The sequence below is a fragment of the Ranitomeya variabilis genome, chromosome 1, assembly GCF_051348905.1.
Source record: "Ranitomeya variabilis isolate aRanVar5 chromosome 1, aRanVar5.hap1, whole genome shotgun sequence".
Taxonomy (NCBI): domain Eukaryota; kingdom Metazoa; phylum Chordata; class Amphibia; order Anura; family Dendrobatidae; genus Ranitomeya; species Ranitomeya variabilis.
Window position 1 is genome coordinate 762698909 of NC_135232.1, and position 16985 is coordinate 762715893.

At 41.7% G+C, this 16985-nt stretch overlaps 1 protein-coding gene across 4 annotated transcripts in view; it reads left to right on the top strand.

Annotated features, from left to right (window-relative positions):
• ELAVL1 (ELAV like RNA binding protein 1) overlaps positions 1-16985 on the top strand; it is a 153127-nt gene that overhangs the window by 13109 nt on the left and 123033 nt on the right. For 2 of the 4 annotated variants that reach the window (XM_077271711.1, XM_077271719.1), the window contains exon 2: positions 9689-9870. In XM_077271711.1, coding sequence (XP_077127826.1) covers positions 9699-9870 — 172 coding nt within the window. In that variant the 5' untranslated portion in view covers positions 9689-9698. Of the gene's footprint in view, positions 1-9688; positions 9877-16985 lie in introns of all 4 variants that reach the window. The other 2 variants (XM_077271715.1, XM_077271709.1) reach the window with 1 other exon arrangement.

Below are 16985 nucleotides of genomic sequence, written 5' to 3' on the forward strand. Positions count from 1 at the left end.
ATCGGATCGGACCGCCCCTGGGTGAGTATAATCTAACCTCTTTTTCTCATCTTTCAGGATACATCTGGGGGCTTATCTATCTACAGCATTACAGAATGCTGTAGATAAGCCCCTGATGCTGATGGGCTTAGCTCACCTTCGATTTTGGGGGTGACAGGTTCCCTTTTAATATGCATATTCTTGACACATTTCCCTATAGTTTGATTCATCAGGAGAACATACTGGCATAAATCCCTACATAAAAAGGGGGACTTAGGCTATGTGCACACGTCAGGATTTCTGGCAGAAATTTTCCTGACAAAAACCGGACATTTCTGCCAGAAATCCGCATGCGTTTTTGACGCGTTTTTTTGTGCGTTTTTTTTCCAAATGCATAGAATCGCGGGAAAAACGCGGAAAATCCGCAAAATTATTGAACAAGCTGCTTTTTTTACCGCAATGCGTTTTTTTCGCGGAAAAAACGCACCATGTGCACAAAACATGCAGAATGCATTCTAAATGATAGAATGCATAAAGTATGTGTTTTTATTGAGCTTTTATAGCGTTATCGCAAAAAAACGCGTAAAAACCTGAACGTGTGCACATAGCCTTACCGTGGTGGAAATAGATTTCCTGATTCATGCGGATAGTCACCACTCCCATGCTGACTCTTTGATCTAACACAAGGTAAGCTCCCCTTTTTATGTAAGGATTTATGCCAGTATGGACTCCTGATGAATCAAACTATTGAAAAACGCATCGAGAATATGCATACTGGGTCCTCTTTATATGTGATGTATGATTAAACCTGGGGTATATGAATCCTAAAATGATTGTTATCTTTGGGAATATGTGCAATAGAAATTAGTAATCTGACTACCATTGTACGGATGACCCCTTGGAGTGTATGTATTAAAGCACTCCATATGTTACTGTTTACCCGGGATTTCTATACCTCACTGTGGAAATATGCTACTGGTCTCTTGTTTAATATGTTGTGTTATAGGGGAATGTGAATCCGAGATTTCTGTATCTTGGGATATTTGCAATGATAATATGCAATTTTTTTTTACATTAATTGCATAAGAAAAACCCTTTGGATATAAACATTGTTAGCACCATTCATATTTTTCATTAATCTGGGATACCCTATACACTTTATTTGGGAATACGTACAATATCTGCCTATACCCTTGAATCTCTCTCACTTACAGTTGTGTGTCTGTGATTTTTGGGGGGCTTTATTAGCCTCCCTCTCTGATATAGTACACGTGCCATATGGTGTATCAGAAGCAGGATACTACATTGACCTGATTACTAACATATAGTACCTTATTATTATTAGACATTTTTATATAGCGCCATTTTTTCCATGGCGCTTTACATGTGAAAAGGGGCAAATATAGACAAGTACAATAAGCATGAGCAAAAACAAGGCACACATACACTACCGTTCAGAAGTTTAGGGTCATCCAGACAATTTTGTGTTTTCCATGAAAACTCATATTTTTATTAATCAACTTGGTTGCCAAATGAATTTAAAATCAAGTCCAGACTTTGGCAAGGTTAAAAAAAAAAAAAAGATTTTTATTTGAAATAATAATCTCCTTCAAACTTTGCTCCATCAAACAATGCTCCATTTGCAGCAATTACAGCATTGCAGACCTTTGGCATTCTAGCAGTTAATTTGCTGAAGTAATCTGGAGAAATTTCACCCCATGCTTCCAGAAGCCCCTCCCACAAGTTGGTTTGGCTTGATGGGCACTTTTTGTGTACCATACGGTCAAGCTGCTCCCACAGCAGCTCAATGGGGTTGAGATCTGGTGACTGCGCTGGCCACTCCATTACAGATAGAAAACCAGCTGCCTGCTTCTTCCCTAAATAGTTCTTGTATAATATGGAGGCGTGCTTTGGGTCATTGTCCTGTTGTAGAATGTAATTGGCTCCAATCAAGCGCTGTCCACAGGGTATGGCATGGCGTTGCAAAATGGAGTGATAGCCTTCCTTATTCAAAATCCATTTTTACCTTGTACAAATCTCCCACTTTACCAGCACCAAAGCAACCCCAGGACATCACATTACCTCCACCATGCTTGGCAGATTGCTCCAGGCACTCTTCCAGCATCTTTTCAGTTGTTCTGCGTCTCACAAATGTTCTTCTGTGTGATCCAAACACCTCAAACTTGGATTTGTCTGTCCATAACACTTTTTTCCAATCTTCCTCTGTCCCATGTCTTAGTTCTTTTGCCCATATTAATCTTTTCCTTTTATTAGCCAGTTTCAGATAATGGCTTTTTCTTTGCCACTCTGCCCTGAAGGCCAGCATCCTGGAGTCGCCTCTTCACTGTGGACATTGACACTGGCATTTTGCGTGTACTATTTAATGAAGCTGCCAGTTGAGGACCTTTGAGGTGTCAATTTCTCAAACTACAGAATCTAATGTACTTGTCTTGTTGCTCAGTTGTGCAGCGGGGCCTCACACTTCTCTTTCTACTCTGGTTAGAGCCTGTTTGTGCTCTCCTCTGAAGGGAGTAGTACACACCGTTGTAGAAAATCTTCAGTTTCTTGGCAATTTCTCGCGTGGAATTGCCTTCATTTCTAAGAACAAGAATAGACTGTCGAGTTTCACATGAAAGTTCTTTTTTTTTCTGGCCATTTTGAGAGTTTAATGGAACCAATAAATGTAATGCTTCAGATTCTCAACTAGCTCAAAGGAAGGTCAGGTTTATAGGTTCTCTAATCAGCCAAACTTTTCAGCTGTGCTAACATACTTGCACAAGGGTTTTTAAGGGTATTCTAATCATCCATTAGCCTTCTTACACAGTTAGCAAACACAAAGTGCCATAAGAACACTGGAGTGATGGCTGTTGGAAATGGGCCTCTATACACCTATGAAGATATTGCATTACAACCAGAAGTTTGCAGCTAAAAAAATCATTTACCACATTAACAATGTATAGAGTGTATTTCTGAATCATTTAATGTTAGATTCATTGGAAAAAACTGTGCTTTTCTTTCAAAAATAAGGATATTTGTAAGTGACCCTAAGTTTTTGAATGGTAGTGTAAGTACATGGGTGAGGATACACTAGGAGAGGGTAGAGCTAGTTGTGCGGTGGTTCAGCAGACTAAGGATCACTGCAGGGTGTAGGCTTGTCGGAAGAGGTGAGTCTTCAGGTTCTTTGTGAAGGTTTCCATGGTAGGCAAGAGTCTGATGTGTTGGGGGTAGAGAGTTCCAGAGTATGGGGGAAGCACGGGAGAAGTCTTGTATGCGGTTGTGGGAAGAACAGATGAGGGGAGTAGAGGAGGAGATCTTGAGGATCGAAGGTTGCGTGTAGGCAAGTCCTGGGAGACCATGTCGCAGATGTATGGAAGAGACAAGTTGTGGATGGCTTTGTACGTCATAGTTAGGGTTTTGAACTAGAACCTCTGGACAATAGGAAGCCAGTGAAGGGCTTGGCATAGGGGAGACTGGTGGATTAGTCGGGCAGCAGAGTGTAGGATGGATTGGAGAGGTGCCAGAGTGCTAGAGGGGAGGCCAGAGAGTAGGAGGTTGCAGTAGTCAAGGCAGGAGATAAGGGTGTGCACTAGTGGTTTCGTGGTCAAGGAATGCGCGGATCCGGGAAATATTTTTGAGTTTGAGACGGTAGGAGGAGGCAAGCGCTTGGATATGTGGCTTGAAGGAGAGGGCAGAGTCGAGGATCACCCCGAAGCACCGAGCATGCGTGACTGGGGAAAGTGAGCAGCCATTGACATTGATGGGTAGGTTTGGAGTGGTAGAGTGAGAAGTGGGAAATATGATGAATTCTGTTTTGTCTATGTTCAGTTTTAGAAAGCGAGCAGAAAAGAAAGCTGAAATAGCAGACAGACATTGTGGGATTTTGGTCAGTAAGGAGGTGAGGTCTGGTCCAGTTAGGTAGATCTGCGTGTTATCGGCGTAGAGATGATACTGCAGACCGTGGGATTCTATGAGCTGTCCCAGGCCAAAAGGTGTAGATGGAGAGAGTAGGGATCCTAGAACTGAGCCTTGGGGAACACCGACAGACGGGGCGAGGTGCGGAGATGGTGTGGGAGAGGGAGACACTGAATGTCCTGTCTTGGATATGATGAGATCCAGGATAGGTCCAAGTCTTTAATGCCAAGAGATGAGAGAATCTAGCAGGAGGGAATGGTCCACAGTGTCGAAGGCAGAAGACCAGTCCAGGAGAGGAGGGCAGAGTAGTGTCGCTTGCTCTTGACAGGCTACTTTCACACTAGCGTTTTTTTGCATACGTCGCAATGCGTTGTTTTGGCGAAAAAACGCATCCTGCAAAGTCGTCTGCAAGATGCGTTTTTTCCCCATAGACTAACATTAGCGACGCATTGCGACGTATTGACACACGTCGCAACCGTCGTGCGACGGTTGCATCGTGTTGTGGCGGACCGCCGGCAGCAAAAAACGTTACATGTAACTTTTTTTGTGCCGACGGTCCGCCATTTCCAACCGTGCATGCGTGGCCGGAACTCTGCCCCCACCTCCCCGCACCTCACAATGGGGCAGCGGATGCGTGGAAAAACAGCATCCGCTGCCCCCGTTGTGCGGCGCTTGCACAGTATGCGTCGGTACGTCGGGCCGACGCAGCGCGACAGCCCCGTACCGACGCTAGTGTGAAAGTAGCCTTAGCAGGTCGTTGGCGACTTTAGTTAGGGCAGTTTCAGTTGAGTGATGCGGTCGGAAGCCAGATTGTAACCCGTCAAAAGAGGAGCAGGAGGGGAGGTGGATGGACAGTTCAAGATGGACATCCTGTTCCAGTAGTTTTGAGGCATAAGGGAAAAGAGATATCTGACGAATACTAGACACAGAGGATGGGTTGAGGGAGGGCTTTTTGAGGATGGGTGTGATCGCGGCGTGTTTGAACCATGAGGGAAGAACACCATTTGTAAGTGAGAGGTTGAAGGCTGTGGTGAAGTTGGGGATGAGGTGGGATGGGTGCGATAAGTCTTTGTGCACCCTATGTACAGTGTGTCCGTAAAGTCATGGTGCACTTTTGACCAGTCACTGGAAAGCAACAAAAAAACTATTGAAAAGTGAAATCTTCTCCAAATAATTATACTGTGCTATGTAATTTCATGATTGTATTAAAGGTTAAGTTTCATAGGAGCTGTTTACAATTTGGTACTATTCGGTGATTTGGTATAAATTTTTTTCACCTGAAAAAAACACTGAAAGGGACATGCTCCATTGTGCAAAAAAAAACACGCAAAGCACAAAACAAAAAAAAATCAAACGTTGTGCATGAGATCTATGAAATGTCAGGCTTTGCTGGTACTGTACAACACAACTGAATATTTACCAACAGACCATCAGTATAGATAATAGCCAAGACGTCCTAATGGCAACTCAAATGATAATGATATAACTAAGGAGAACTGAGAGTCATAAATTGCCAGAAAAAATAATCTTAAATAGATTTTGAGAAATTTATACATAGAGCAATAAAACCATGTACCATAATGAGTAAAATCTTGTGATAAATCCGTGAGTGCATCCAATTACCAAGGATCACGGAACAGGGTACTGCTGGGTATACTAAGATATACGTACAAAGGAGTGCAACTATAACATTGCCATCAAGTCTGACCGAATGTAAATAGGCTGTGGCACTCTAGCAAAATTAAAGCCAGTGCGTTCCATGCCCGTGATGTTGCCACATGCATATCAATAGCCAGACTACAGTGTGCATACAAAATAGGTTAAGTTAAGTTACCCATATCGGTGCGGCAGGTCCCGTCATGGTCCCGGTAAACTACCCTTCTTCATATTTATCCATATGAGTATTTACACATATATAAATATATATATATATATATATATATATATATATATATATATATATATAATCCAGAATAGTCGGTGACTTAGGCCATTATATATATTATATTTTATGTATGTTTAATATTTGAGTAGCATGTACCATAATTATATTGCAGGCACTTTTCATGCTTACTCTTCACTTTTCACTTTTTATCTTGTCACCATTATATTTATTTATTTTGTAAGTGAACCGTGTTCACTGACTCCAGGCTCCAATTGGTGGTGGTTTACAGTCCTGTGGGATTGGGTGGACTGCACCCCACTATGGATTATTGGAGTGTGTATGTATGTATATATGTATATATGTGTGTATATATATATATATATATATATATATATATATATATATATATATATATATATATATATATATATATATATATATATATATAATGTGTGTATATATATGTGTATATATATGTGTGTATATATATGTGTATATATGTGTATATATATATGTGTATATATGTATATATATATATATATACATACATACATACATACATACATACATACATACATACATACATACATACATACATACATACATATACACACTAGTTGGCAAATGGATATGCGCTTTGGCTAATTGCTATTTAGCATATTTGCCTATTTATAGCACTATGTCACCTTGCACTTGTCACTTTAGATGCTCCTGGTTCTCGGCTCCTTGCTCAGCGACGGTCGGCAGTCACGTGATGTGGGCGAGCGCTGGCCCGCTCACGTGGTGATCGACTGCCTAATGAGCTTGAGAGCTGAGACGCAGGGATGCGGTTCACGCATGCGCACCGGCATTCATAGTACCGGCAATTTATGACTCACAGTTCTTAGTTATAACAACTGAATATTTGCATAAAAAAACACAAACAAAACCTGCAAAAATGCCTAGTGTGAACTTAGCCTAAGTGAAAAAGTAAAAGCATAGTTAAAAAAAATATTTTAGGTTAACACCCCCCCCTCTCCGAAAAAGCAACATAGCCTTTGTAATGAAACAAAAAAAAAAGTATGGTACATAATTGGTACTGGATCTTTTATACTGGTATGTAATTTATTCCATATGATGAACACCCAAAAAAAAAATACACAACAAAAATTTAGCTTTTTCGTCATACTGACACATTAAAAAGAAATTGATTAAAAAGCGATCAAAAAGTTATAGGTAAAAAATGGGATAAATGAAAACTCCAAACCGTCCCACAAAAAAAAAAAATCTCTAAAATGGCTCGTTTGGCAAAAAAAATTAGCTCTCAGAATATGGCAATGCAAAAGCAAATTACAACCCCTGGCAAAAAATTATGGAATCACTGGCCTTGGAGGATGTTCATTCAGTTGTTTAATTTTGTAGAAAAAAAGCAGATCACAGACATGGCACAAAACTAAAGTCATTTGAAATGGCAAATTTCTGGCTTGAAGAAACACTAAAAGAAATCAAGAACAAAAAATGTGGTAGTCCGTAGATGGTTAGTTTTTTTTAACCAAGCATAGGGAAAAAATTATGGAATCACTCAATTCTGAGGAAAAAATTATGGAATCATGAAAAACAAACAAAGAAACACTCCAAAACATCACTAGTATTTTGTTGCACCACCTCTGGCTTTTATAACAGCTTGCAGTCTCTGAGGCATGGACTTAGAGTGTCAAACAGTACTCTTCATCAGTCAGGCTCCAACTTTCTCTGATTGCTGTTGCCAGATCAGCTTTGCAGGTTGGAGCCTTGTCGTGGACGATTTTCTTCAACTTCCACCAAAGATTTACAATTGGATTGAGATCCAACCTATTTGCAGGCCCTGACATTGACTTTGTGTCTTTTTTCAAGGAATGTTTTCACAGTTTTTGCTCTACGGCAGGATGCATTATCATCTTGAAAAATGATTTCATCATCCCCAAACATCCTTTCAATTGATGGGATAAGAAAAGTGTCCAAAATTTCAACATAAACTTGTGCATTTATTGAAGATGTAATGACCGCCATCTCCCCAGTGCCTTTACCTGACATGCAGCCCCATATCATCAGTGACTGTGGAAATTTGAATGTTCTCTTCAGGCAGTCATCTTTATAAATCTAACTGGAATGGCGCCAAACAAAAGTTCCAGCATCATCACCTTGCCCAATGCAGATTCGTGATTCATCACTGAATATGACTTTTATCCAGTCATCCACAGTTCACGCTTGCTTTTCCTTAGCCCATTGTAACCTTGTTTTTTTCTGTTTAGGTGTTAATGATGGCTTTCGTTTACCTTTTCTGTATGTAAATCCCATTTCCTTTAGGCGGTTTCTTACAGTTCGGTCACAGATGTTGACTCTAGTTTCCACCGATTCGTTCCTCATTTGTTTTATTGTGCATTTCCTGTTTTGGAGACACATTGCTTTAATTTTCCGGTCTTGATGCTTTGATGTCTTCCTTGGTCTACCAGTATGTTTGCCTTTAACAACCTTTCCATGTTGTTTGTATTTGGTCCAGATTTTAGACACAGCTGACTGTGAACAACATCTTGTGCAACATTGTGTGGTGATTTACCCTCTTAAGGGTTTGATAATCCTCTCCTTTGTTTCAATTCACATCTCTCGTGTTGGAGCCATGATTCATGTCAGTCCACTTGGTGCAACAGCTCCCCAAGGTGTGATCACTCCTTTTTAGATGCAGACTAACGAGCAGATTATTTTTATTTTATATAATTTTTGGTTATGAAATTTTACAGGGTGATTCCATAATTTTTTCCCCAGAATTGATTGACTCCATCGTTTTCCCCCTATGCTTGGTTAAAAAAGTAACCATTACTGACGACCACATTTTTTGTTCTTGATTTCTTTTAGTGTTTCTTAAAGCCAGAAAGTTGCCATTTGAAATGACTTTAGTTTTGTGCCATTTCTGTGATCTGCTTTTTTCTACAAAATTAAACAACTGAATGAACATCCTCCCAAGGCCAGTTATTCCATAATTTTTGCCAGGCAGTGTGCATCCACGTGAAAAACCCGCAGACATGTCAGTTTATCAGCAGCACGGACAAAATGATGCCACACACTGACACATGGATGTTATCTGTGTGTCATCCGCATAACATGTATCGGCACCTCGGAAGAAGCGATATAGTTCATGCTGTTCCCAGGCATCAGCTGCCAAAGGCAGCTATCATTGTTGCTTAGTCTCCCTGTGATCGGAGCAACAAGGCGACCATGATGGGAGTTGTATTGGCACACGCTGTGTGCCTCCTCTGTAAAAATAATTAAATGATTAAAAAAAATGGCTTGGGCTTCCGCGTAATTTTCATAACCAGCAGAGTGAAAGCCTTTGGCTGGGTGCTGATGTTAATCTGGGAAAAGGGACAAAATCCCCAAAATCCCATTCTTGACAAGATAAAATTATGCTGCATTGGACTCCTATGAACCCTGAGCCTAAGGAAACGTCAGGATTTGAACAGTGTTGAAGAAAGTAGACAAAATCGCACCTGAGCAATGCATGCGACTAGTTTCTCCATACAAGATGTCCGGAAGCTGTTATCACCAACAAAGGGTTATTGTGTGAAGTATTACTTTTCAATTAGCATGTTCAATACTTTTTTTCCTTGTCATTTCTCATTATTACACCTAACTTAATTTAAGAGCATCTATGGTTTGATTTCTTTGCCTCGGAGGATTGGATGTTACCGACATATGGTGAGCATTTAATGTCAATAGCATTTTTAGAAATATATTTACTTAGAAAAGTATTGATGTGATCGATACTTTTCTCACCCGCTGTGTATTTACATACATATGTATAGGTACATGTGTTTGCAAATAGTGTTTGTGTATATATTTTGCTGCCTGTCTCGCTATTCAATAAAATAAATTGAAATTAACTTTTAATATTGACAGGTAATTTAAGATGTCTAACGGTTATGAAGATCATATGGATGACGTATGCAGGGATGACATGGGCAGGACTAACCTAATTGTGAACTACTTGCCTCAGAACATGACACAGGATGAGCTACGCAGCCTTTTCAGTAGCATCGGTGAGGTGGAATCTGCCAAGCTAATACGTGACAAAGTTGCAGGTAAAGGTAACTTCTCTTTTAAATTATTACACATATATATGCTTTATATATACCTTTTTATTTGTAGGTATTTTAACCTGTAAAATGTATATTCTCTTGCAAAATTCAAATAAAACCACAAAAATGGTTCTTCCACCTTGGCTCCAAAAGTAAATGTGATAATACATATTCAGATAGCAGCTGTTCAGCTATCTGTTCTGATATCCTGTATTCTGTATGGGGAGAAGAGTAAAGGTGCTTGTTACCGATTTCTAGAATTGCTAGTTTCCCATTGATTAGACCTTTATGTAGACAGCCGAACGAGCAAGACGCTTATTCATCAAGCGACCTGTGTGTGTGTCAATGGAATATAAAGGGTTTCCACGTTACTAGCACCATCTCTGGAGAAGTGACATGACATGATGTGCTCCCTTCCTCCCCCTTCAAATGAATTTAAAAAATCTGCTTTCTAGAATTTAAGTGCCCCGCTCCTTCTGAAGTACAGTGTGCCTAGGCTGCAGTTACTGTCCAAATGTTTGACATTCTTGTTGTAGGTAGAACTCCCTTAACCAATTACGGGGTGCTTATCTCTAGATACATTTTCAGGATGGTGTAAATTTCAAAATGGAATCATTTGATCAACGCTCTCTGCACTGTTCAGAGCACAGCAGTGTAACCATCACGCTGCTGTACTCTGAACATTGACTCCGGTGTGTTATGTCAGTGTAAACTTCTGAAGGAGGCTTACAGTGAGCTTAGCAGAGTTGTGTATCTGATACCCATCTGGGGTACAACCAAGAGCCATGTATCTAATGCCCATCTTAATCCTACCATGTGTTTTACAGCCTGCAGAAATGGGTATATGGGTATCTAATACCAGTGTATGATGCACTCTCCATATTCAATCCCTGCTTGTTTCGCATATTTCTCCACTATTGCCCTAGAAGAGGGCGGAGTGGGCCCGCACGTTGCACCACCGTTCCCGTAGAATTGGATGGTTTCCACTTGTCATTATCTTTTTGTAGTCGCCAACAAAATGGCTCTACCCTGTGATCCTAAACTTAATTGTCTCTTATTCTTATGCAAACACCCAGAAGGGGAGTAGTGACCTCTTATGTACACGAGCAGACCCCTAGTTTTTCATGGCAATTTTTATCAGCTACTCACCCTAGTGTTTTAAAAAATGGAAAATATCAAAACCTTAATATACTTTTTTAATGCCATTAATCATTAAAAAAAATAACATTAATTATATTAAATTAAAATATTAATTAAAACTCTTAAATTTTTTTTCACAATTTTAATTATTTTTTGTTTGATCGTACATTCCCTTCAATGCCCATTTAGGACTAACAAGTAAAATCCCCAATTTATCAAGAAAGGCGTTGATGATGCCCATCTTGATGATGGGGCGTGATGAAGTCAGATGCCTTTTTCATTAAGATCCGATGTCTTTAAAAGTGTTGTGCGCCTCGCCACACATCTTATTCCAGTCATTGACTGAAGTAAGATTTGTGTCCTTAGGTACGCCACAACTTGTAATGAGTTTGGCGGAGCTGTCAAAACTAATGTTAAAGATAAATTGCCAATTTTTGACACAAGCGTAAACACTTGATTAAATGGGGCTTATGTATTTAGTTCTATGACGAATATTCTTACTAGCTGTCAGAAGTATTAGACGTTAACTAATTATAATTGCCGTAGTCTGTAGCACGCATTTGTTTTAGCAGTGGTCAGCATATTTTGTTTCGGATTGGGTAGGGACCGCTTTAAAATATATCAACTTTATCTGAATTGCAGAGTTAATAAAAGGCGAACTGAAAAAACAAAAGTGCTTAGGTGAGCAGTTCCTCTTCACACTTGTTGCCATGGTAAAAATGCAGTATTTGATACTCTGAGAACAAGTATTCCCTACCGATTGATAAGTTTAGTATTACTCTTCCACCTTGGGGTCTTGGAAGGTTCGTATTTCACCAGTCCTCTCCTTGCAGCCTGTCAACCTTCGCTTCACACCACAGACAAGGGTTAGGGGAAAGGATCACTTTTACCCCTTCCTGTTCTAGCCGAATGTGAGAAATTTGAAAATTTGAAAAACCTTGTGGGTTTTACTTAAAACCGATGTATACAGGCAGTTTCCAAGTTCTGAATATCCGACTTGCGTATGACTATTATGAATGTAATGCCAGGGTCACACAACTCCATCTCCATCCGAGAAACAGTCCGCTTATGCTAATCAGACAGATCAGAGTTTGATTAGTGGGATCTGTTTTTCTTGGATGTGGCGAACAATAAGAAATTAATTTCTCCATCTTCTCTATTCTGTCCATCCGTGAAAATCAAACCGTACTGTCAGAGTGCATTCCAATTTTTTATTTTTTTCTCCCACTGACCCTAAGGGTACCGTCACACAGTGCCATTTTCATCGCTACGACGGCACGATTCGTGACGTTCTAGCGATATCGTTACGATATCGTAGTGTCTGACACGCTACTGCGATCCGGAACCCCGCTGAGAATCATACGTCGTAGCAGATCGTTTGAAACTTTCTTTCGTCGTCTAGTGTCCCGCTGTGGCGGCATGATTGCATCGTGTGACAGGTTGTATACGATGTGCGCACAGTAACCAACGGCTTCTACATCGCAAATACGTCATGAAATTATCGCTCCAGCGCCGTGTATTGCAACGTGTGACCGCAGTCTACGACGCTGGAGCGATAATCATCCGACGCTGCAACGTCACGAATCGTGCCGTCGTAGCGATGAAAATGGCACTGTGTGACGGTACCCTTAGACTTGAATGGCCGAGCGTGATCCTATTTACTGAGGCAAATCGTACAAGTTGTAATTTGTTTTCCTTGGAACACTTGGTCTGAAGGAAAAGTCGCACATATGCAATGCCTCATTAATTAACATTAGTCCCTGTGCGATCTGATGTTTTGTCAGATTGCTTTTAAACAAAAAGTACGGTTATCTTCAAGATCCCAAAGATGGTATTTTTAAAAATAGAAAAAACAAACCTTGCTGTCTGGTTCTTTTTTTCTTTTTGCTGTTGAGCACGACAATTGCAATTTCGCAACTCTCTGCCGCAGGAAATTCGCATGTGGAATTGGCATGCGTATTCACACTAAACACTAGTGTTTTGCAAGCATAATTGGCTTGTAGAATGCTAGCGTTTTCCAAGCAATCTGTAGCATCGCTTGGATAAATGATTGACAGGTTGGTCACACTTGTCAAACATGGTGTTTGACAAGTGTGACCAACTTTTGACTATTGGTGCTGCTATGCATCATCAATAGTAAAAAGATATAATGTTAAAAATAATAAAATAAAAAATTGTGATATTCTCACCTTCTGGCGGCCCTCGCAGCCTTCCCGATCCTCGCGATGCTCCCGGCAACTCCCGTTTCAAGCGATGCCTTGTGACAATGACCCCAGATGACGTAGCATCACGCGAATTCGCTACGTCATCACACGTCATTGTCGCAAGGCATCATTGGGAATGGGAGCATCGCTAAGGCCAGGGCTGGATCCGCGGGCCGCCAGAAGGTGAGTGTATAACTATTTTTTATTTTATTTCTTTTTTTAAGGGCCTGGAGGAGAGTCTCCTTTCCTCCACCCTGGGTACCATTCGCACATGATCCGCTTACTTTGCGCGTGGTGGGCATAGCCACATGCGGAAAGTAAGCGGATCAATTCCTATGTGTGCGGAATAGCCGCGATTGAACAATGAGCATGCTGCGTATTTTTACGCGATGCGATTCCGCCGCGGAAAAATAAGCAGTATTGGCACAGCATTGCGGAATCCCATTGAATTCCATGGGTTGTGTTGTGTATGTGATTTTGATGCGTTTTTGCTTGCGGTTGGCACAAGCAGGAGAGAATCATTCTCCCCTGCTTGTGCCGATCGCCGGCAGAGCAGGGGAGAATGATGAGAGCCGTGTTCAGCACCAGGGAATAGCTCTTACTGTAACATTTCTTCCTTGTGGTACTGATGCAGCACAGACAATGCCACACGTGTGCCACATATTACACACACAGACACTGACTTCTCCGGTACCGGAGATATCAGGACGTGTGTAGGCATTAATGGGTTTTTACTTTTGGCTGCTTTCACACGCTAAGACGCTTTTTATTTTAAAAAAATAGTTTTTGCATCAACCATATTCTGAGAGCTGTAATTTTTCCATATTTTGTCCCACAGAGTAATGTGAGGTCTTGTTTTTTTGTGGGACGAGCTGACGTTTTTATTGGTACCATTTTCAGGCACATGCCTTTTTTTGATCGCTTTTCATTCCGATTTTTGGGAGGCAAAATGAACAAAAACCAGCAAATCATGAATTTCTTGGGGGGGTTGTTTATACCGTTCCACGCGTGGTGAAATCGATAGAGCAGTTTTATTCTTCGGGTTAGTATGATTACAGCAATACCTCATAACTTTATGTTTTGCCGCTTTTATACAATAAAAGCTATATTCTGAGAGCTATAACATTTTTAGTTTTCCTGCTGATGGAGCTGTATGGGGGCTCGTTTTTTGCGGGACAAGATGTTTTCAGTGGTACCATGATTATTTATATCCCTCTTTTTACCCTTCGCCACGACAGCACCCTACTGGAGAGAGGGATCCGCCCCACAGGAACAGGAAACCTACACAAAGATAAAAGGGGGCGGTCCGCCTCTCCTCCTTAGTTTAGGTTTCCTGTTCCTGCGGGAACGACAGGATTCTAGGACTACGGAAAATACCTGGGCTAAGCACGCCGCCTGTTTAGTGTCTCCGGAACGGCAGGGGCTGCAGCCTGGAAGCAGCGTCGGGGGAGTTCCGTTAGACGGCTCCCTCCTCGTCTGGCAAGCATACAGATGGCCGGGTCCGGGGAAGGCCGCCCGGCATCTGCGTTATGCAGTGGCGCTGAAGAAGCCGACAGGAGTCGGGTAAGTGAGAGTGACGCTCCAATGGCAGTCCGGTGCTAGATTGCCGGACCGCGCATGCGCCGACCGCCAGAAATCAAATCGCCCCGGAAGTAGACACTGGACTTCCGGGGCATCCAGGCCAAAATCAGCGGTGGTGGGAGGCGTGGGTTCGATGCAAGATGTCATCCCCAGGTGCCATGGAGTCTACAGCAGGTGACCCAGTACCCCCCACCAAGGATCACTCCAGCAGCGGATCCTCAGATACCGGTCCTAAAAGCGACACGGTGGACAGATCCAGGACAGATCCTCGGCCTTCTGATCCGGTATTAATAGCTTCACTGAGTGAGGTTTTTAACTCTGCCTATTAAGCTGACGCCTTCTCCCTTCTTTCTCTCTTTCTCCCTCTCTCGCTGTGTCTTATTCTGGTCAGATAAAAAAGCGACAAAAGACTAAACATAAGGAATGTGCCTTATGTAGCCAGCCCCTGCCAGACTCGTACCCTAAAAAACTTTGGAAGGACTGTATAGCAGAAACAACACAGGGAGCGGCGGTGTCAATCACGGACTTACGTGCCATTATTAGAGAGGAGTTAAAAGCTATGTCCCAGGATAAACCACACAAAAGTAAAACTAAAATATCAACACCTTCGTCAGATTCAGATAGTGACCAAGCAGTACTCTGAGGCCTCCCTATCATCATCATCATCAGAAATTGAGGGACGTTCATGTTTTCCCTTAGAAAGTGTGGACAATTTAGTAAAATCAATAAGAGACACTATGGGGTGTGAGGAGACAAAGGGCGCACCAACCACACAGGACATAATATTTGCGGGTTTAGCAGAGAGAAAAAGGAGATGTTTTCCAGTCATCCCGGCAGTGAAAGCATTAATAAAAAGCGAGTGGGAGAAGCAGGATCAGAGAAGCTTTCTACCCTCTGCGTCAAAACGGAAATACCCGTCTAGTGACGATGAGCTTCTTACATGGACCAAAATCCCTAAGGTTGACGCAGCCATTGCCTCTGCTTCTAAGCAGTCCACATTGCCCGTGGAAGATGCGGGACTACTTGCTGACCCTCTGGATCGCAAAGCTGAGTCGTCCCTTAAAAGATCCTGGGAAGCAACTACAGGCATATTCAAACCTGCTGTATCTAGCACTTGCACTGCCAGGTCAATGCTCATCTGGATTGACCAGTTAGACCACCAAATTGAAAATAAAGTATCAAGAGAAAAATTGCGGGCTGCTATCCCCTTAATACGAGGCGCAGCAGCCTTTATGGCGGACGCATCTGCCGATTCTCTCCGCTTGGCAGCAAGATCTGCAGGTCTTGTAAACAACGCAAGACGGGCATTATGGATGAAAAGCTGGAAAGGGGACGCGCAATCAAAATCTAAAATATACGCAATCCTATGTGAGGGTGAGTTCCTCTTTGGTAAAACCTTAGATGAGATACTCAAGAAGGTGAAAGACAGGTAAAAAGCTTTTCCTGACTCCTCTATTCACTTTTATAGGAGGGCCTTTAAGAGAAGACTGTTTGGCAAAAGAAGGCAAACTGACAGGTCGACAACATGGACCACTAAAGAAGACAAACGGAGAGGTGCCATGTTCAGAAGACCCAACCCCCCAAAAGAAAACAAATACTGATGATATAACCACTCCAGTAGGGGGCAGACTAAAATTTTTCGCCACTCAGTGGGAAAAAATAACAACCAGTTCGTGGATTGTAAATATAATCAGAGATGGAATAAAATTACAATTCTCTCACTATCCCCACGAATCCTATATAATAACATCCCTCAGCTTGCCTATACAACAAAAGGCCCTTGAGGTTGAAATCCAAACCCTATTATCAAAACGGGTTTTAGTCCAGGTTCCTGAAGGGCAGGAAGGTAGGGGATTCTATTCTCCCCTATTCTTGATCTCCAAACCCGATGGTTCTTTTAGGACAATCATAAACCTTAAAAAGCTTAATTCATTTGTTAATAACGATACGTTTAAAATGGAATCTATTGGATCCACCATAAAGCTACTTTTTCCAAACTGTATGATGGGGGGGGGGGCATTGATCTAAAAGATGCTTATTACCATCTCCCTATCCATGAGAGATACCAGAAATTCTTCAGGGTAGTGGTAACAATCGAAGGCAAGATTCGTCATTTCCAGTATGCAGCTATGCCCTTTGGCCTCTCAACAGCACCAAGGATCTTCACCAAAGTAATTCTAGAGGTGATGGCTG